Below are 18,658 nucleotides of genomic sequence, written 5' to 3' on the forward strand. Positions count from 1 at the left end.
ACAGGGTGGGTTTTACAGCATTGTTTATCACCATCAAAAACTGGAAACGAAATGCTCATTGATAGGGAAGTGGTTGAACTATACAGTAAGACTATACTGTGGAAAGCAGCAATTAGAAGAATGAAAGTAGCTTTGCATATACTCTGATAATTAACATGTCTGTGCTTTACTGTTAAGTGACAGGAGCACGTTACCTGCTTATTTGTATATGTGATGTGATCCTACTTTTTTCCAAAACCAGTGTTTATATCTGTATGTGAGTATGCTTTCTCTTCTAATTTGTTGTGTACAGGTTGAACAAAATGTTTGGGAAGGGGAAAATAGACTCAAGTGATGCACGAGTGAAAAAAAGACAAAAAGATGCCTCAGATGAAAATTTAGAACTTTAAAAATTCTAGTGGGAAACAAAATGCTAATTTCATAATATTTAATAATAGCTACTTTTTTTCTTTTTTTAAAAAATCTTTTTGCTACTTGTTGGATCTTACTAGGTCCCTGACCAGAGATCAAACCCTCACCCCTGCATTGGCAGGGTGGAGTCTTAACCACTGGACTGCCTGGGAATTGTAGAAATGGTACATAGTAAAATACACAATTTTACTTTGAGATTCTGGGTATTTCTGTACTACCAGCACCAAAAAAGCCATCTTACTAGTGTTTCTTAGTAAAATGACAAAAGTCCTAAATTGGAAAGATCAGAAAGATCCTATTGAACAAGGATCCAGGAGACTTTGATTCTGGTTTTAGTGGTACCGCTAGAATGTTAGTCAGAGTCTTTAATCATTCTGCATTTCAGTTTGTTGGTCTCAAATAAAGGAGTTATGTGATTGGTAGATTCAAAAATTAAGTAGAACACAGCACTTTTACTAAAATGACTAATAGGCATATAGATGTATATTTAATAAAAAGTGGTATTTTTGCTTCTAAATGGGCGTAGGTGCTTTTAGAGACTTAGCGTTTTGGTGAGACAAAAGATGTAAAAGATTAAGAATTTCTCAACCAGATAATCTTCAATGTATCATGAAGCATTCTAGCTTGTAATTTCAATAATCCTAAATCATCAGAAGTCATATAGAACATAGAGAAGAATTTAGTGGTTTTGATGGTGTGAGAAAAAGCATCCTCAACATATGGGTACATATAAGCCTGTGTACATGTGACCTGGTATGTCTCTGGAGTTGGTGGGCAAATTGAATCCAGAAGCTATTGCTTGTTTCCTTAACCTAAAGCTTCATTATTTAAGTTCTACATGGAACTTGATTAGTAAAGAAGTGAATAAACAGCTTTCTAGGTTTTCTGTTTAATTCCAATCACTGTTTCTTCTTTCTTTCATACCTTTAGAATGGGGAGTGCCCTACTATCCAGATTTGATCTGGTCTTTATCCTGTTAGACACTCCAAATGAAGATCATGATCATTTACTGTCTGAACATGTGATTGCAATAAGGGCTGGAAAGCAGAGAGCTGTTAGCAGTGCCACAGTAGCTCGTATGAATAGTCAGGATTCAAATACTTCTATACTTGAAGTGGTTTCTGATAAGCCACTATCAGAAAGACTGAAGGTAAGTTTCTTCTCTTTAATAATTTGGTTCAGTTTTGTTTGAAAGTCAGAGTTCAGTGTGTTGCTTGTTGTAGAGCAGTAGTATGTAAACTTTCTTAGCAAACACCTTTTATAATACTAGAGTTTGTATAAAGTTCAGTTGAAATAATCTAAGTCAGCTAGACCAAGAGCTAGAACTGCAGAGTTTGGTTTATTTGGAGAATATAATATTTATCTAAGTATTAGAATAGTTTTAGAATATTATATTTATCTAAACAAGTTATTTTAGCAGAAAGATTTTATTTGCTACATATCCTTATAATCTTGGGCCTTTTTTATCATGTTTTAGGTGGTTCCTGGAGAAACAATAGATCCAATTCCCCACCAGTTATTAAGAAAGTACATTGGCTACTCTAGGCAGTATGTCTATCCAAGGCTATCCACAGAAGCTGCTCAAATTCTTCAGAATTTTTACCTTGAGCTCCGGAAGCAGAGCCAGCGATTAAGTAGCTCACCAATCACTACTAGGCAGCTGGAATCTTTGATTCGTCTAACAGAGGTTCATTTATTTTAAGTTCTTGCTCTTTTGGCTTAGAAAGGGGGTAGAGGGTTATAAGATTTCTCTTAAATTTTCTGTGTAATTATTTGCTTTTCTTCCTACTGGGTAACATTAGAAATAGGTAGATAAAAAAAAATTTTAAAGGTCATGGAACTCAAAACCTACGGGATGCAGCAAAAGCAGTTCTAAGAGGGAAGTTTATAGCAATACAATCCTCCCTCAAGAAATAAGAAAAATAGACAACCTAACTTCATACCTAAAACAATTGGAAAAAGAAGAACAAGCCCTCAAAATTAGAAGAAATCATAAAGATCAGAGTAGAAATAAATGAAAAAGAAATGAAAGAAATGATAGTTTCTTTCTAAAGATTAATAAAACTAAAAGCTAGTTCTTTGTGAAGATATACAAAATTGACAAGCCTTTAGTGAGCCTCATCAAGAAAAAGCAAAGAATCAAGTCAACAAAATTAGAAATGAAAAAGGAGAGGTTAGAACAGACAATGCAGAAATACAAAGGATTATAAGAGACTATTATGAACAACTATTATGGCAATAAAATGGATAACCTGGAAGAAATGGACAGATTCTTAGAAAAGTTCAGTCTTCCAAGACTGAACAAGGAAGAAATAGAAAGTATGAATAAGCCAATTACAGGCACTGAAAATTGAAGCTGTGATCAAACATTTCCCAAAAAACAAAAGCCAAGGACGAGACGGCTTCACAGGAGAATTCTATCAAACACTTAGAGAAGAGCTAATGCCTATTCTTCTAAAATTCTTTCAAAAAAATTGCAGAGGAAGGAACACTTCCAAACTCATTCTACAAGGCTGCCATCACCCTGATACCAAAACCAGACAAAGACAACACAAAAAAAGAAACATACAGGCCACTATCACTAATGAAAACAGATGTAAAAATCCTCAACAAAATTTTAGCAAACAGAATTCAGCAACATATCAAAACTTATACACTACGATCAAGTTGGGTTTATTGCAGGTTTGCAAGGATTCTTCAATGTATGCAAATCAATCAATGTGATAAACCATATGATCGTCTCAGTAGATGCAGAAAAAGCCTTTGACAAAGTTCAGCACCCATTTATGATTAAAACTCTTCAAAAAATGGGCATAGAAGGTCCACTTTCACCACTGTTATTCAACATAGTTGTGGAAGTTCTAGCTACAGCAATCAGAGAAGAAAAAGAAAGAAAAGGAATCCAGATCAAAAAAGAAGAAATAAAGCTCTCACTGTTTGCAGATGACATGACACTACATAGAAAACCCTAAAAATAGTATCAGAAAATTACTAGAGCTAATCAGTGAATTTAGCAAAGGTTGCAGGATACTAAATCAGTACACAGAAATCACTTGCATTTCTATATACTAACAATGAAAAATCAGAAAGCAATTAAGGAATCAATCCCATTCACCATAGCAACAAAAAGAATTAAATATCTAGGAATAAACTTACTAAGGAGACAAAACTGTACACAGAAAATTATAAGACACTAATGAAAGAAATCAAAGATGACATAAACAGGTGGAGAGATATTCCATGTTCCTGGGTGGGAAGAATCAATATTGTGAAAATGACTATACTACCAAACACAATCTATAGATTCAGTGCCATACCTATCAAATTACCAATGGCATTTTTCACAGAACTTGAACAAAAAATTTCCCAATTCATATGGAAACACAAAAGACCCCGAATAGCCAGGGCAGTCTTGAGAAACAAGAATGGAGCAAGAGGAATCAACCTTCCTGACTTCAGATTATACTACAAACCTACAGTTGTCAAGACAGGATTGTACTGGCACAAAAACAGAAATACAGACCAATGGAACAAGATAGAAAGCCCAGAAATTGGAGGCAAGAATATACAATGGGGCAAAGACAGCCTCTTCAGTAAATGATGCTGGGAAAACTGGACAGCTACATGTAAAAGAATGAAATTAAAACACTTCCTAACACCATACACAAAGATAAACTCAAAATGGATTAAAGACCTAAATATAAGACCAGAAACTATAAAACTCTTAGAGGAAAACATAGAACACTTGATGACATAAATCAAAGCAAGATCCTCCATGAGCCACCTCTGAAAGTAATGGAAATAAAAACAAAAGTAACGAAGTAGGACCCAATTAAACTTAAAAGCTTTTGCACAGCAAAGGAAACTATAAACAGGGTGAAAAGACAGACCCCAGAATGGGAGAAAAATCATGGCCAATGAAACAACTGACAAAGGATTAATTTCCAAAATATACAAGCAGCTCATACAACTTAATACCAGAAAAACAAACAACCCAATCAAAAAGTGGGAAAAAGACCTAAACAGACATTTCTCCAAAGAAGACATAGAGATGGCTAACAAACACATGAAAAGATGCTTAACATCGCTCATTATTAGAGAAATGCAAATCAAAATTACAATGTGATATCACCTCACACTGGTTAGAATGGCCATCATCAAAAAGTCTACAAACAGTAAATGCTGGAGAAGGTGTGGAGAAAAAGGAACTCTCTTGCACTGTTGGTAGGAATATAAATTGATATAGCCACTATGGAAGATGGTATGGAGATTCCTTAAAGAACTAGGGATAAAACCACCATATGACCCAGCAGTCTCGTGCCTAGGCATATACCCTGCTGCTGCTACTGCTGCTAAGTCGCTTCAGTCGTGTCCAACCCTGTGCGACCCCATAGACGGCAGCCCACCAGGCTCCCCTGTCCCTGGGATTCTCCAGGCAAGAACACTGGAGTGGGTTGCCATTTCCTTCTCCAGTGCATGAAAGTGAAGACGCTCAGTCATGTCCAATTCTTTGAGACCCCATGGACTTCAGCCTACCAGGCTCCTCTGTCCATGGGATTTTCCAGGCAAGAGTACTGGAGTGGGGTACCATCGCCTTCTCTCATATACCCTGAGGAAACCAAAATTGAAAAATACACATGTATCCCATTATTCATTGCAGCACTATTTACAATAGCTAGATCATGGAAGCAACCTAGATGTCCATCAACAGATGAATGGATAAAGAAGTTTTGGTACATATACACAATGGAATATTACTCACCCATAAAAAGGAACACATCTGAGTCAGTTCTAATGAGGTGGATGAACCTAGAACCTATTATACAGAGCGAAGTAAGTCAGAAAGAGAAGGATAAATATTGTAGTTTAAACTGTGGAAAATTCTGAAAGAGATGGGAATACCAGACCACCTGACCTGCCTCTGTGAAATCTGTATGCAGGTCAGGAAGCAACAGTTAGAACTGGACATGGAACAGACTGGTTCCAAATAGGAAAAGGAGTATGTCAAGGCTGTATATTGTCATCCTGCTTATTTAACTTATATGCAGAGTACATCATGACAGATGCTGGGCTGGATGAAGCACAAGCTGGATTCAAGATTGCTGGTAGAAATATCAATGCATATGATGCCACCCTTGTGGCAGAAAGTGAAGAAGAACTAAAGAGCCTCTTGATGAAAGTGAACAAGGAAAGTGAAAAAGTTGTCTTAAAGCTCAACATTCAGAAAACTAAGATCATGGCATCCAGTCCCATCACTTCATGGCAAAATAGATGGAGAGACAGTGGCTGACTTTATATTTTGGGGCTCCAAAATCACTGTAGATGGTAACTGCAACCATGAAATTAAAAGACACTTACTCCTTGGAAGAAAAGTTATGACCAACCGAGACTGCATATTAAAAAGCGGAGACATTACTTTGCCAACAAAGTTCTGTCTAATCAAGGCTGTAGTCTTTCCATTAATCATATATGGATGTGAGTTGGACAAAAAGAAAGCTGGGCGCTGAAGAATTGATGCTTTTGAACTGTGGTGTTGGAGAAGACTCTTGAGAGTCCCTTGGATTGCAAGGAGATCCAACCAGTCCATTCTAAAGGAGATCAATCCCGAGTGTTCATTGGAAGGAGTGATGTTGAAGCTGAAACTCCAATACTTTGGCCACCTGATGTGAAGAGCTGAGTCATGTGAAAAGACCCTGATGCTGGGAAAGATCGAAGGCAGGAGAAGGGGATGACAGAGGATGAGATGGTTGATGGCATCTCCGACTCAATGGACATGAGTTTGGGTGAACTCTGGGAGTTGGTGATGGACAGGGTGGCCTGGCATGCTGTGGTCCATGGGGTTGCAAAGAGTTGGACACAACTGAACGACTGAACACATATATATGGAATCTAGGAAAATGGTACTAAAGAGTTTATTTACAGGGCAGCAGTGGAAAAACAGACATAGAAAATATACTTATGGACATGAGGAGAGGGGTGGAGGGGGTGAGATGAATGGAAAGAGTAACATGGAAACTTACTATGTGTAAAATAGACAGCCAACGGGAGTTTGCTGTATGGCTCAGGAAACTCAAACATGGGCTCTGTATCAACCTAGAGGGTGGGATGGGGAGAGAGATGGGAGGGAGTTTCTAAAGGGAGGGGATATATGTATATCTATGGCTGATTTCATGTTGAGGTTTGACAGAAAACAACAAAATTCCAGAAACCAATTATCCTTCAGTTCATTTCAGTTCCGTCGCTCAGTTGTGTCTGACAAACCATCCCTCTGTGGGATGATTTGGGAGAATGGCATTGAAACATGTATACGAGTCGCCGGTCCAGGTTCGATGCACGATACTGGATGCTTGGGGCTGGTGCACTGGGACGACCCAGAGGGATGGTATGGAGAGGGAGGAGGGTTCAGGATGTGGAACACATGTATACCTGTGGCGGATTCATTTTGATATATGGCAAAACCAATACAATATTGTAAAGTTAAAAAATAAAATAAAAATTAAAAAAAAAATAAAAATAAAACCTAACCCTCAACTTAAAAAAAAAAAAAAAGAGTGATAATTGTCATATTCAAGCTATTGATAATATTTTAAAATTCTGACTGTTTATATTGTAGTCTCTCTATACAGAAGTTTTTGTGTAAAGTTAATGAAATAAGCTTAGATATACTCTAGCTGCTCAATGTTAAATATATTTATCTTTTGTTATCTAAAGATGGTTGTTTTCTTTTAAAGGCACGAGCAAGGTTGGAATTGAGAGAGGAAGCAACTAAAGAAGATGCTGAGGACATAGTTGAAATTATGAAATACAGGTAAGAATACATTTTTAAATGCTGTTTTAAATGAAATAAAACATTCATCAAATGAAATAAAACGGTCATCATTCTGTCTCAATTTATATATTTAATTAGGCCAAGCAAAATTATTTTTAGTTAACACATTTGATCACTTATTTTCCTCAGAACAAATTATACTTTCCTGGCTTGAAATATTCCTATGTAAATAATCTTTACATGTTAAAAAAAATGTTTTTTGAATGGGTAATTTAAAAATTGGGTCATTTTTTAATATTTATTTGGCTGCCTTGGGTCTTAGTTGCAGCATGTGGGATCTTGCAGCCCATAGACTCTCTCCAGGCTTGGTTACCCTGAGGCATGTGGGATCTCAGGTCCCACAGTGCCACAATGAGTAATCTCTGTGAGATACTTCATGTGTGGTAAGTGTATTCTAAGAAGTGATATTTCTGGCTTCAGGGATCAGTAAATGCATTAGGATTTGACTAATATTGCTAATCTGTGACCTTTGCATTTTATATCATTTGGTAGATCATAGTTCTTAGACAGAAAAGAAAAAAATTTGTATTTTAACTGATAATATATGACTACCTTAGACTTGTGGTTTTTGAAAAAATCAATTAACCTAGAAGAACACATCAAATGGTAAACTGCTTGTGGTCATGGATGCCTTTGTTTTTTCCTTCTTGTGCTTTTTGGTTTCCTGTTATGCACATATTAACTTTTAAGAAGTGGCATATGAGAAAACATCTTATTCTGATTATTTTAGATAGGCATTTCAGTTAAAAAAAATTTTAATAGGTTTATATTCATATACCTCAAAATTCCAAAGTTCAAACAGTATTTAATGGTAAAAGTTTCTTCATGTACTGTTAACTAGCTACCTAGTTCTTCCTCTTCCCTAGTGACAACAAATCAATTTTTGTGATTTCAGATATAAAATATACATTATAACTCCATATCTGTATATTCTTTTTCCCCTTTTATAAACAAAGGGTAGCATACACATTCTATACCTCAGTTTTTTCACTAAGAAAATGATCTTGAAATCATTCCGTGTCAATGCCTAAAGAGTGTCCGTTTATTTTTCACAACTGTAGTGTTTCATTGTGTGGATTTATCATAATTTAGAAATTAGTTCTTCTTAATATGCTCTCACAGTACTTAAAATATAAGTCTGTTAGGAATCTGAGGCTGCAAAAATACTAATTTAAAGACGAAATTATTTTGTTAAGTAATTTTTTTTCCCCTAAGAGCTACTGTTCTGGGCTTGCTTGGAGTCAGAACCAATTGTTTCTCTTTAGCTCTGAGTAAAAGTGGTATAGCATTGCTGCCAGAGTTTGGGCTTTAAAATCTGACCTGGAGCTGCCATGGACAGGGATGGACAGGGAAGGATGCCATGGATGGACAGGGAAGCCTGGCGTGCCACAGTCCATGGGGTCACAGAGAGTCAGACATGACTGAGCGACTGAACTGAACTGGAGCTGCCATGGCAACTCTGTTGTCCCCTTCTCCTCCTGCCTTCAGTCTTTCCCAGCATCAGGGTCTTTAACAGTGAGTTGGCTCTTCTCATCAGGTGGCCAAAGTATTGGAGCTTCAGCTTCAGCATCAGTCCTTCCAATGAATATTCAGGGTTGATTTCTTTTAGGATTGACTGATTTGATGCAAGGAGATCAAACCAGTGCATGGTAAATAAATATAGTTAAGGTAAATACTAGCTATTATTATTGACATAGTAGCCTAAAGCATTTGTGACAACTGTTCTATGAGAAATAAGAATAAGGTAAATTATATGGTATGGGCTTCCCTGGTGGCTCAGTGGTAAAGAATCCACCTGCTAATGAAGGGAAGATCTCCTGGAGAAGGAAATGCCAACTCCAGTATTCTTTCCTGGGAAATCTCATGTACAGAGGAGCCTGTACATGAGGCTCCCTTGGCGGGCTGCCGTCCATGGGGTCGCAAAAGAGTAAGACATGACTTAGTGATTAAACAACAACAACAAATAATAAAGCAGTTAATTATTTTAAAAAAGGCTATATTTCTAGGGCATACAGATACTCATCTAATTGCTTTATTAGTTACTGCAATCTTATTTGGATGACTCATTCCTGTATGTACAGCTTATTCTGTTTCATGTGGGCTCTTATCTATTCAGGGAACAAAATGAAGCTGTGTTTTTAATAACCCTTTAAACTCATGCCTCTGAGCTCCTTAAGGGCAGGAATTGCACCTGTTTTGTTCTGCCATGGGAAGCCTACTGTCTAGTGACCAATTTATATTTGATTAATTAACTCATTAAATAACATCTTTGCCTCTGAGCCTGGCTGTGAGATTATATATAAGCCGAGAATTAAGGCAGGCAATCAGCAACAGGGCTGGACTAGAGAGGATGGCTAATCTCTAACTGGTACTTTCAGACTTCTGGCTAAAATTCACTGTGAATTATGTATTTCTTTGCCTGATGATATTGTGAAAATAAGAAGAAAGCAGCAAGAGCTGGAGAAATAGGTGTATCCTTTACTATCTAACCATCATTACTGCAACTCAGCAGAACCTTTCTACTTCATTCCCAGAGCTGCCCTAGGAGCTGGGAAGACATCTTTACCAAGGAAAACCTAAATTTAGTATGTTTAGAATTTCTTTTTTTCATGAATCAAAGAGAATGTTCCAAGTATTTATATTGTAGCCTGTCAACTTTGTATTTTTATGCAAAAATTCATTTGTATTTCTCTTTCTAAATATAGGGAGTTTCTTAAAAAGTGGTAGCTATGTCCAAAATATTTTTATCCCCAATCAGTCCATACATAGTTAATTCACAATCACCACTCAGTAAATACATGTTTAAATCTTTGTTACCCGAGCCTCAGGGCTACTTCCACATTTTTCTTTTTATAACTTGGACAAAAATGTCTATAGCTGAAACACATTGGGTAACTGTTTTTCTTTCCTTCCATAAGCATGTTAGGAACTTACTCTGATGAATTTGGGAACCTAGATTTTGAACGATCCCAGCATGGTTCTGGAATGAGCAACAGGTCAGCAGCAAAAAGATTTATTTCTGCTCTCAACAAAATTGCTGAAAGAACTTACAATAATTTATTTCAGTTTCATCAACTTCAACAGATTGCCAAAGAGTTAAACATTCAGGTATGATAAAATAAATAATTAGTAAATCTTTTTATAATAATTTCAGGAGGGCTTTATTAGTATAGAAGAACTTTTAAATGTCAAAAGATTTAGACTAAAATCATGGAATAGGCTGTTTTGGTGTATTTAAAACAAACGCTTGTTTTATTTAAGATATAAAACTAGTTGCTCAGAGCTTTAAAAAAACAGTTTTTATCTAAAATTCAAACTTCTTTTCAAAAGAGTTTTCAACATCTTGATGGGAGAAACATCATAGCAAGTTTCCATGTTATTCTGACAGTCTCTGGGCAAGTCATTTTACACATCTTTGAACCTCAGTTTTCTCATTTGTTAAATGGACATGATTCCACTTGATCTAACTACTTAAAAGTCTTAGTGAAAATGGGTATAATAGCACTTTAAACATGTAAAACAGTTTATATGGAAAATTGCTCATTCAATTTCAAAAGTTAGTCTAATTTTTATTTTGAAGCTAAGCTAAAACAAATATAAAAGATTCTATGCATACTGGAGTTATTTTTGATTAGCTAGGTGTTATAGAATCCAAGGTTCATATGTAGGCAGCTTTCTCTGTAAGAAGTACAAATGATTTTAATTTGCCCCAAAAACTTGACAACTGTATATTATTGTTTGAGAGATTAATTTTAAAAATCATATTTTTTGCATATTATTTAACAGGCTCTTTTATTATTTTCTACTAGGTTGCTGATTTTGAAAATTTTATTGGATCACTAAATGACCAAGGTTATCTCTTGAAAAAAGGCCCAAAGGTTTACCAACTTCAAACTATGTAAAAGGACTACCAAGCCAGGCTGTCCTGGGTTTGTTGTGAAGAATATGCAAAAAAAACTGTTCTCTGAAAATGACATCCCAAATGTAATAGGAAAAGAGAGTTGAACTAATTTAAGAAGTGATAAAATCATGTGTTAATTTTTTACTTCTCCAGAAGACTAAAAATATTTTACATTTTATCTAAATGATGTAATTAGAAGTTATTTATAGTTTTGTTTTTGATCTTTTTCTTATAAATATTTCATGGTTGTGCATATCAAATGTCCATCTGGGTAAACAGTCACAGGGTTACATTTAAATATTTAAATAGTTCTGACACACAAAATTGAGCATCTTATAGAAATAAATTGATGCCAACTTTCAATTCCCCAAAATTTTGGAAATATTTTATATTGACTTTTTAAATTTTTAATTTTTTTTCTTTATTCTTTTTTATTAGCTGTGTCGTGCAGCTCACAGGATCTTAGTTCACTGACCAGGGATTGAACCTGGACCCTTGGCAGTGAAAGCATGGAGTCCTAACTATTTGGACTGCCAGGGAATTCCCTTAGCTTTATTTACTGACTTTGATTTATAACATGATATAAGCTTCATGTGTAATTAGACTTCTGTATATACTGTTTCCTGCTCACCTAAAGTCTAGTGTCCACCCATATATTGACATATTAAGCTTAACATCATAGCTAATGAAAAAGATTTAAATAGCTGTGCAAGACTATAGCAGCCTCTGTTCCACTCTTCCACATGCCCTAATTTTCTGTTCAGTCTCAATTGTTCTCCCATTTACCTCCATTTTTCTAAAGGACATGCTCCTAATGCTAATTCTTTTTTTTTCTTAAAGTATACTTGATTTATAATACTGTGTTAGTTCCAGGTGTACAGCAAAATGATTTGGTTATGCATATATATGTGTATATTATATTATTTTTTCTATTTTCCATTATAGTGTATTATAACATACTGAATATAGTTCCCTATGCTATACAGTAAATTCTTGCTATCTATAGTAATGCTCATTCTTGAATTTTCAGTTTCAAAAATTATACTTTTTACCTACCTCACAATATAAGAGTGTAGTTCTTTTAAACCCTTCTATGTATATACATACATATACACTTCCCCATTTCTTTCCAGTTTAGTTATATATCATAATTTTTAGTTAAATCTAGTGAAAAGGCTGGCTTAAAACTCAACATTCAAAAAACTAAGATCATGGCATCTGGTCCTGTCACTTCATGGCAAATAGATGGGGAAACAATGGAAACAGTGACAGACTTTATTTTCTTGGGCTCCAAGATCACTGCAAATGGTGACTGCAGCCATGAAATTAAAAGGTGCTTGCTCCTTGAAAGAAAAGCTGTGACCAACCTAGACAGCATATTAAAAAGCATTGACATTACTTTGCCAACAAAGGTCCATCTAGTCAAAGCTATGGTTTTTCCTGTAGTCATATATGGACGTGAGAGTTGGACTATAAAGAAAGCTGAGTACTGAAGAATTGATGCTTTTGAATTGTGGTGTTGGAGAAGACTCTTGAGAATCCCTGGACTACAAGAAGATTAAACTGGTGATTTTGGAAATCAGTCCTGAATATTCATTGGAGGGACTGATGCTGAAGCTGAAGCTCCAATACTTTGGCCACTTGATGCGAAGAACTGACTCATTGGAAAAGACCTTGATGCTGGGAAAGATTGAAAGCAGGAGGAGAAGGGGACAACAGAGGATGAGATGGTTAGATGGCATCACCGACTCGATGGACATGAGTTTGAGCAAGCTCCAGGAGTTGGTGATGGACAGGGAGGCCTGGCGTGCTGCAGTCCATGGGGTCGCAAAGAGTTTGACACAACTGAACGACTGAACTGAACATAGTCTTAATGTCACTGTGTCTATTGAATATTATTCATCTCCTTCCCTGTATACTTTTTTCCCCTTAAAATTAATAATTTTGTTTTTCAACTACTTAGCTTTCTATGTACCGACCACTAATTTGAACCCAAGGCTCCAATACAAGTCAGATAAGCCAAAAAACCTATTTTAACTGGAGACCTCTCCTGGAATTCTCTGGCCCTTTCCAATCTGAACTACACATCCATCTGAGACTTCTCATTTTCTCTCCCATTTTCTGGCTCCTCTTTCTCATTTTACTCCCTCATTTTGGTGGAATCCATTTTCTAGTAGCTTCCTGAGGAAGAGTTTATGAGATACATTCTACCCTTATTCCTGGACTGACATAGAATTTTAGTTTGGAAATTATCTTCACTCAGAATTTTAGATATTGCTCTACTGCTTTTACTTTTCAGTGTTGCTGTTTGGAATTCCAAAGCCATTTATATTTTTGGCATGTGACCTTTATTTCCTCTTGACAAGCTATTTGTATCTTCCCTTTTGCCATGGTGTTCTGAAGTTTCTTATAGTGTTTAGTAACTATCCTGCTGGTTTCTAATGCCAAAAATGTTGGCGTTATCTTAATTTTCTCTTATCCCCTAATCAGTCCATCAACAAATCCTCTTAGCACTATCTTTAGAACATCTGAAACCTGATTACTTTTCATTACTTCCAGTTCCATATTCTGGCTCAATTAATCATCTTTTATCCAGCTTCACAAGGACAAAGACTGTTTTATTCACCACTATGGCCCTAGCATGTAAAACAGATTTTGACTACATACCCCTGTGAGGTAAACACACATAAAGTGGGTTCAGTTCAGTTCAGTTGCTCAGTTGTGCCTGACTCTGCAACCCCATGGACTGCATCACGCCAGGTTTCCCTGTCCATCACCGACTCCCAGAGCTTGCTCAAACTCATGTCCATTGAGTCAGTGATGCCATCCAACCATCTCATCTTCTGTTGTCTCCTCCTGCCTTCAATCTTTCCCAGGATCACGGTCTTTTCCAGTGAGTGAGTTCTTCACATCAGGTGGCCAGAGTATTGGAGATTCAGCTTCAGCCTTAGTCCTTCCAGTGAATATAAAGTGGGTGATTATACCATTTATAAATGAGGACACAGAGTGTTATATAACCAGAGTGCTTAAGCAACTTGACTTAAGAATATAGAAAAAGGGTTTCCCTGACCACTCAGTGGTAAAGAATCCACCTGCCAATGTAAGAGACGTGGGTTCAATCCCTGATCTGGGAAGATCCCACATGCTGCAGGACAGGTAAGTCCAAGTGCCACAATTATTGAAACTGCTCTAGAGCCAGGGTGCCACAGCTACTGAAGCCTGTTCTGAAAAGGAAGCTGCTACCACTCCACTGCCACACAAGGCACGAGAGGAAGGTGCTGTTGCCTTCATGTCCCATGGATGCCACTTCTGTACCAGGAACACAAGGAACCCACTGCCTCTGCAGAAAGTTGGAAGAATGTCCCCACTCACACCAAAACAGCAAGAAAGGATTCTTCATGGGGCCTCCTTAAATGGCCAAACCCCAAAAAACAAATCTCATCCAGAAATGCCTGACTGAAGAAGCCTAGGTTATATGCCCCTTACCTAGAATGCTGAGGAGTTTTCTGGGTTTTAGGTGAGAAGGCAGCACCAGTAAAGCCAGCCTTTTTCCTATATGTTGAGAGTTCAAGTGGTACTGGGTTGCCAGACAATTATCATTCATGTATAAATGCTAATGATAATCCACCTGCCAATGCAGGAGACACAAGACACTTGGGTTCGATCTCTGGGTTGGGAAGATCCCCTGGAGTAGGAAATGGCACCCCACTCCGGTATTCTTGCCTGGAAAATTGCATAGGCAGAGGATCCTGGTGGGCTACAGTCTATGGGGCCACAAAGTCAGCCACCACTGATGTTATTTGCCCCTCAAAAAACTTCCTAACTAAAGCCAACCGATACTTCCTAACTAAGAATTTAAAGTGTGAACCATTCTTGGAGAATCCTTTAAAATACAACTTACAATAGATTAAATGAATGGAAATTTAAAACCAAAAAAAAAAGCAATTATTAAGTTCTGACTTTAAGAAAGGAAGGTAGATAGTGATGTAAATATGTATGTGTAGGATAGAGGGTTAAAAGGTATTAATAGTATAAAAGCATATTTTACAAAAGTTAACACAGATAACATCAATGAAATAAAGTGATAGATATGAGAGGGAAGAGGAAATATATTACATACATAGTACACACATACACTGTGCTGCTGCTAAGTCACTTCAGTCGTGTCCAACTCTGTGTGACCCAGCAGACGGCAGCCCACCAGGCTCCCCCGTCCCTGGGATTCTCCAGGCAAGAACACTGGAGTGGGTTGCCATTTCCTTCTCCAATGCATGAAAGTGAAAAGTGAAAGTGAAGTCGCTCAGTCATGTCCAACTCTTAGCGACCCCATGGACTGCAGCCTACCAGGCTCCTCTGTCCATGGGGTCTTCCAGGCAAGAGTACTGGAAAGAGTTATCTTCAGACTATATAAATCTTACATACACTATATGTTTCTATAATATATACTTGGATGAAGCACAAGCTGGAATCAAGATTGCTGGGAGAAATATCAACCTCAGCTGTGCAGAGGACACCACCCTTATGGAAGAAAGTGAAGAATTAAAGAGCCTCTTGATGAAACTCAAAGACGACAGTGAAAAAGTTGGCTTAAAGCTCAACATTCAAAAAACCAAGATCATGGCATCCGGTCCCATCACTTCATGGCAAATAGATGGGGAAACTGAAAATAGTGGCAGACTTTAGTTTGGGGGGCTCCAAAATCACTGCAGATGATGACTACAACCATGAAATTAAAAGACACTTACTCCTTGGAAGGAAAGTTATGACCAACCTAGACAGCATATTAAAAAGCATTGGCATTACTTTGCCAACAAATGTCCATTTAGTGAAGGCTATTGTTTTTCCAGTGGTCATGTATGGATGTGAGAGTTGGACTATAAAGAAAGCTGAGCACCAAAGAATTGATGCTTTTGAACTGTGGTGTTGGAGAAGACTCTTGCGAGTCCCTTGGACTGCAAGGAGATCCAACCAGTCCATCCTAAAGGAGATCAATCCTGAGTGTTCATTGGAAGGACTAATGTTGAAGCTGAAACTCCAATACTTTGGCCACTGGATGTGAAGAGCTGACTCATTTGATAAGACCCTGATGCTGGGAAAGATTGAAGGCAGGAGGAGAAGGGTACAACAGAGGATGAGATGATTAGATGGCATCACTGACTCAATGGATATGAGTTTGGGTAAACTCCGGGAGTTGGTGATGGACAGGGAGGCCTGGTGTGCTGCAGTCCATGGGGTCGCAAAGAGTCAGACACGACAGCACTGAAATCAACTGATGTAGTGTAAATATACCATGTTAATACACATTGTTCAAAGCGGAAAACAATAGATGTTTTAAAAGTCAAATGATAAAATTATTTTAGATGATTTTTCATCTGATTTTTCATGCTATGCTAAGTCACTTCAGTCGTGTCCGACTCTGTGCGACCCTAGAGACGGCAGCCCACCAGGCTCCCCCATCCCTGGGATTCTCCAGGCAAGAACACTGGAGTGGGTTGCCATTTCCTTCTCCAATGCATGAAAGTGAAAAGGGAAAGTGAAGTTGCTTAGTCATGTCCGACTCCTAGCGACCCCATGGACTGCAGCCTACCAGGCTCCTCCATCCATAGGATTTTCCAGGCAAGAGTACTGGAGTGGGGTGCCATTGCCTTCTCTGATTTTTCATAATTAGATGAAATTATAGAAAAAAAAGATGATATAAATCTAAATTATCAGAAAAAACTCTGTGTTTCTTAGATCCTCTGTTGTCTATTTGACATCAATTATTCACAAGGCCAAACTAATGTCCAAAGCTGTTTACATCTCTCCTGGGATCTGGCTTTCTCTGATTATGAATCCTCCAACCGCAAGTCCTAATAACTGTGTTTCACTTCCTGCTCAATATAGGATGTCCTCACCTAACCACTTCCCACCACCACAGCAATAAACACCTAGGATTTCCCTTTGTTACCACCCCCTGACCGGCCTTGATGATTCACTCTGTGGCCCTTTGTGGTAAGGTATTGCCCTTTTCTCTTGGGAAATGTAAGTAATAAATTCTTTCAAAGGCAGTTGTCTCATGTCTGTCAACTTATTCCTGTTTAAAATAAATCCCAGGCACAAATTTTAGAAACATACAAAGCAAAACAAGAAAACATGTTGTGGATTTTAGGACTAAGAAAAAAGCCTATCGTATTCATGACAGAAGTAAACCTAAACCCAAATATGTCAAATCAATAAATGCAAATGGGCTAAACTCACCTATTGAAACAAAAATCTTTCAAATGGGATAACAAGTACTTGGATGCAAGTTATACCTAAAACAAAGTCACTTACACAAAGTTGAAAATAAAAGTATGGACAAAGATATACCAGAAAAATACAAAAAGAAAGCAAGGGTGTCATCTTAATATAAAAGGAGATGAAAAGGCAAAGCTTTATTAAAGGAAAATATAAGTCTAGGCAGAGCAATTCATAATAATAATAATTATGGATATGTGCCAAATAGCAATAAGAAGCAGAAGCTACAAGAGATACTAGGAAATGAAGAAACCCATTAGTAAGAGATTCTGGTTTGCTTCTCTCAGTTCATGGTAGTCAAGTGGACAAATATTAAGAATAAGCAGACAAACTCTAATAACACCACATACAAAAATAAACTCAAAAAGGATTAAAGATGTAAAGATAAGACCAGAAACCTCCTAGAAGGAAACACAGGCAGTTCATTTTGACATAAATCATAGCAGTATTATTTTTCTGACATGTTTCCTAAAGCAAAGGAGATAAAAACTCAAATGATTAGGTTGGCAAAAAAATTCCTTTGGTTTTTTAAAAGAATAAAAGACACATTTTTCATTTTCACCAAGAACTTTATTCAACAAAATATTCACTTTTTTAAACTTAAATTTCTTTTTTTCTTGTTGCTATTTTAAACTTCTTATTGGGGTATACTGCTTTATTGACTATGCCAAAGCCTTTGACTGTGTGGATCACAATAAACTGTGGAAAATTCTGAAAGAGATGGGAATACCAGACCACCTGACCTGCCTCTTGAGAAACCTATCTGCAGGTCAGGAAGCAACAGTTAGAACTGGACATGGAACAACAGACTGGCTCCAAATAGGAAAAGGAGTACGTCAAGGCTGTATATTGTCACCCTGTTTATTTAACTTCTATGCAGAGTACATCATGAGAAATGCTGGGCTGGAAGAAGCACAAGCTGGAATCAAGACTGCTGGGAGAAATATCAATAACCTCAGATATGCAGATGACACCACCCTTATGGCAGAAAGTGAAGAGGAACTCAAAAGCCTCTTGATGAAAGTGAAAGTGGAGAGTGAAAAAGTTGGCTTCAAGCTCAACATTCAGAAAACAAAGATCATGGCATCCGGTCCCATCACTTCATGGGAAATAGATGGGGAAACAGTGAAAATAGTGGCAGACTTTATTTTTTGGGGCTCCAAAATCACTGCAGATGGTGACTGCAGCCATGAAATTAAAAGACGCTTACTCCTTGGAAGAAAAGTTATGACCAACCTAGA

At 37.2% G+C, this 18,658-nt stretch overlaps 1 protein-coding gene and 1 long non-coding RNA gene across 5 annotated transcripts in view; one reads left to right on the top strand and one right to left on the bottom strand.

The window, feature by feature from the left end:
* The window catches only part of MCM8 (minichromosome maintenance 8 homologous recombination repair factor), a 46,264-nt gene extending 34,809 nt beyond the window's left edge, over window positions 1-11,455 (top strand). For 2 of the 3 annotated variants that reach the window (XM_010811422.4, XM_005214608.5), the window contains exons 15-19: window positions 1,342-1,561; window positions 1,889-2,098; window positions 7,143-7,219; window positions 10,159-10,348; window positions 11,050-11,319. In XM_010811422.4, coding sequence (XP_010809724.1) covers window positions 1,342-1,561; window positions 1,889-2,098; window positions 7,143-7,219; window positions 10,159-10,348; window positions 11,050-11,142 — 790 coding nt within the window. In that variant the 3' untranslated portion in view covers window positions 11,143-11,319. Of the gene's footprint in view, window positions 1-1,341; window positions 1,562-1,888; window positions 2,099-7,142; window positions 7,220-10,158; window positions 10,349-11,049 lie in introns of all 3 variants that reach the window. The other variant, NM_001193036.1, reaches the window with a different exon arrangement.
* The window catches only part of LOC112449307 (uncharacterized), a 34,463-nt gene that overhangs the window by 1,888 nt on the left and 13,917 nt on the right, over window positions 1-18,658 (bottom strand). The gene's annotated exons all lie outside the window — the stretch shown is intronic.

Source organism: Bos taurus, chromosome 13, assembly GCF_002263795.3.
Source record: "Bos taurus isolate L1 Dominette 01449 registration number 42190680 breed Hereford chromosome 13, ARS-UCD2.0, whole genome shotgun sequence".
NCBI classification, from domain to species: Eukaryota; Metazoa; Chordata; class Mammalia; order Artiodactyla; family Bovidae; genus Bos; species Bos taurus.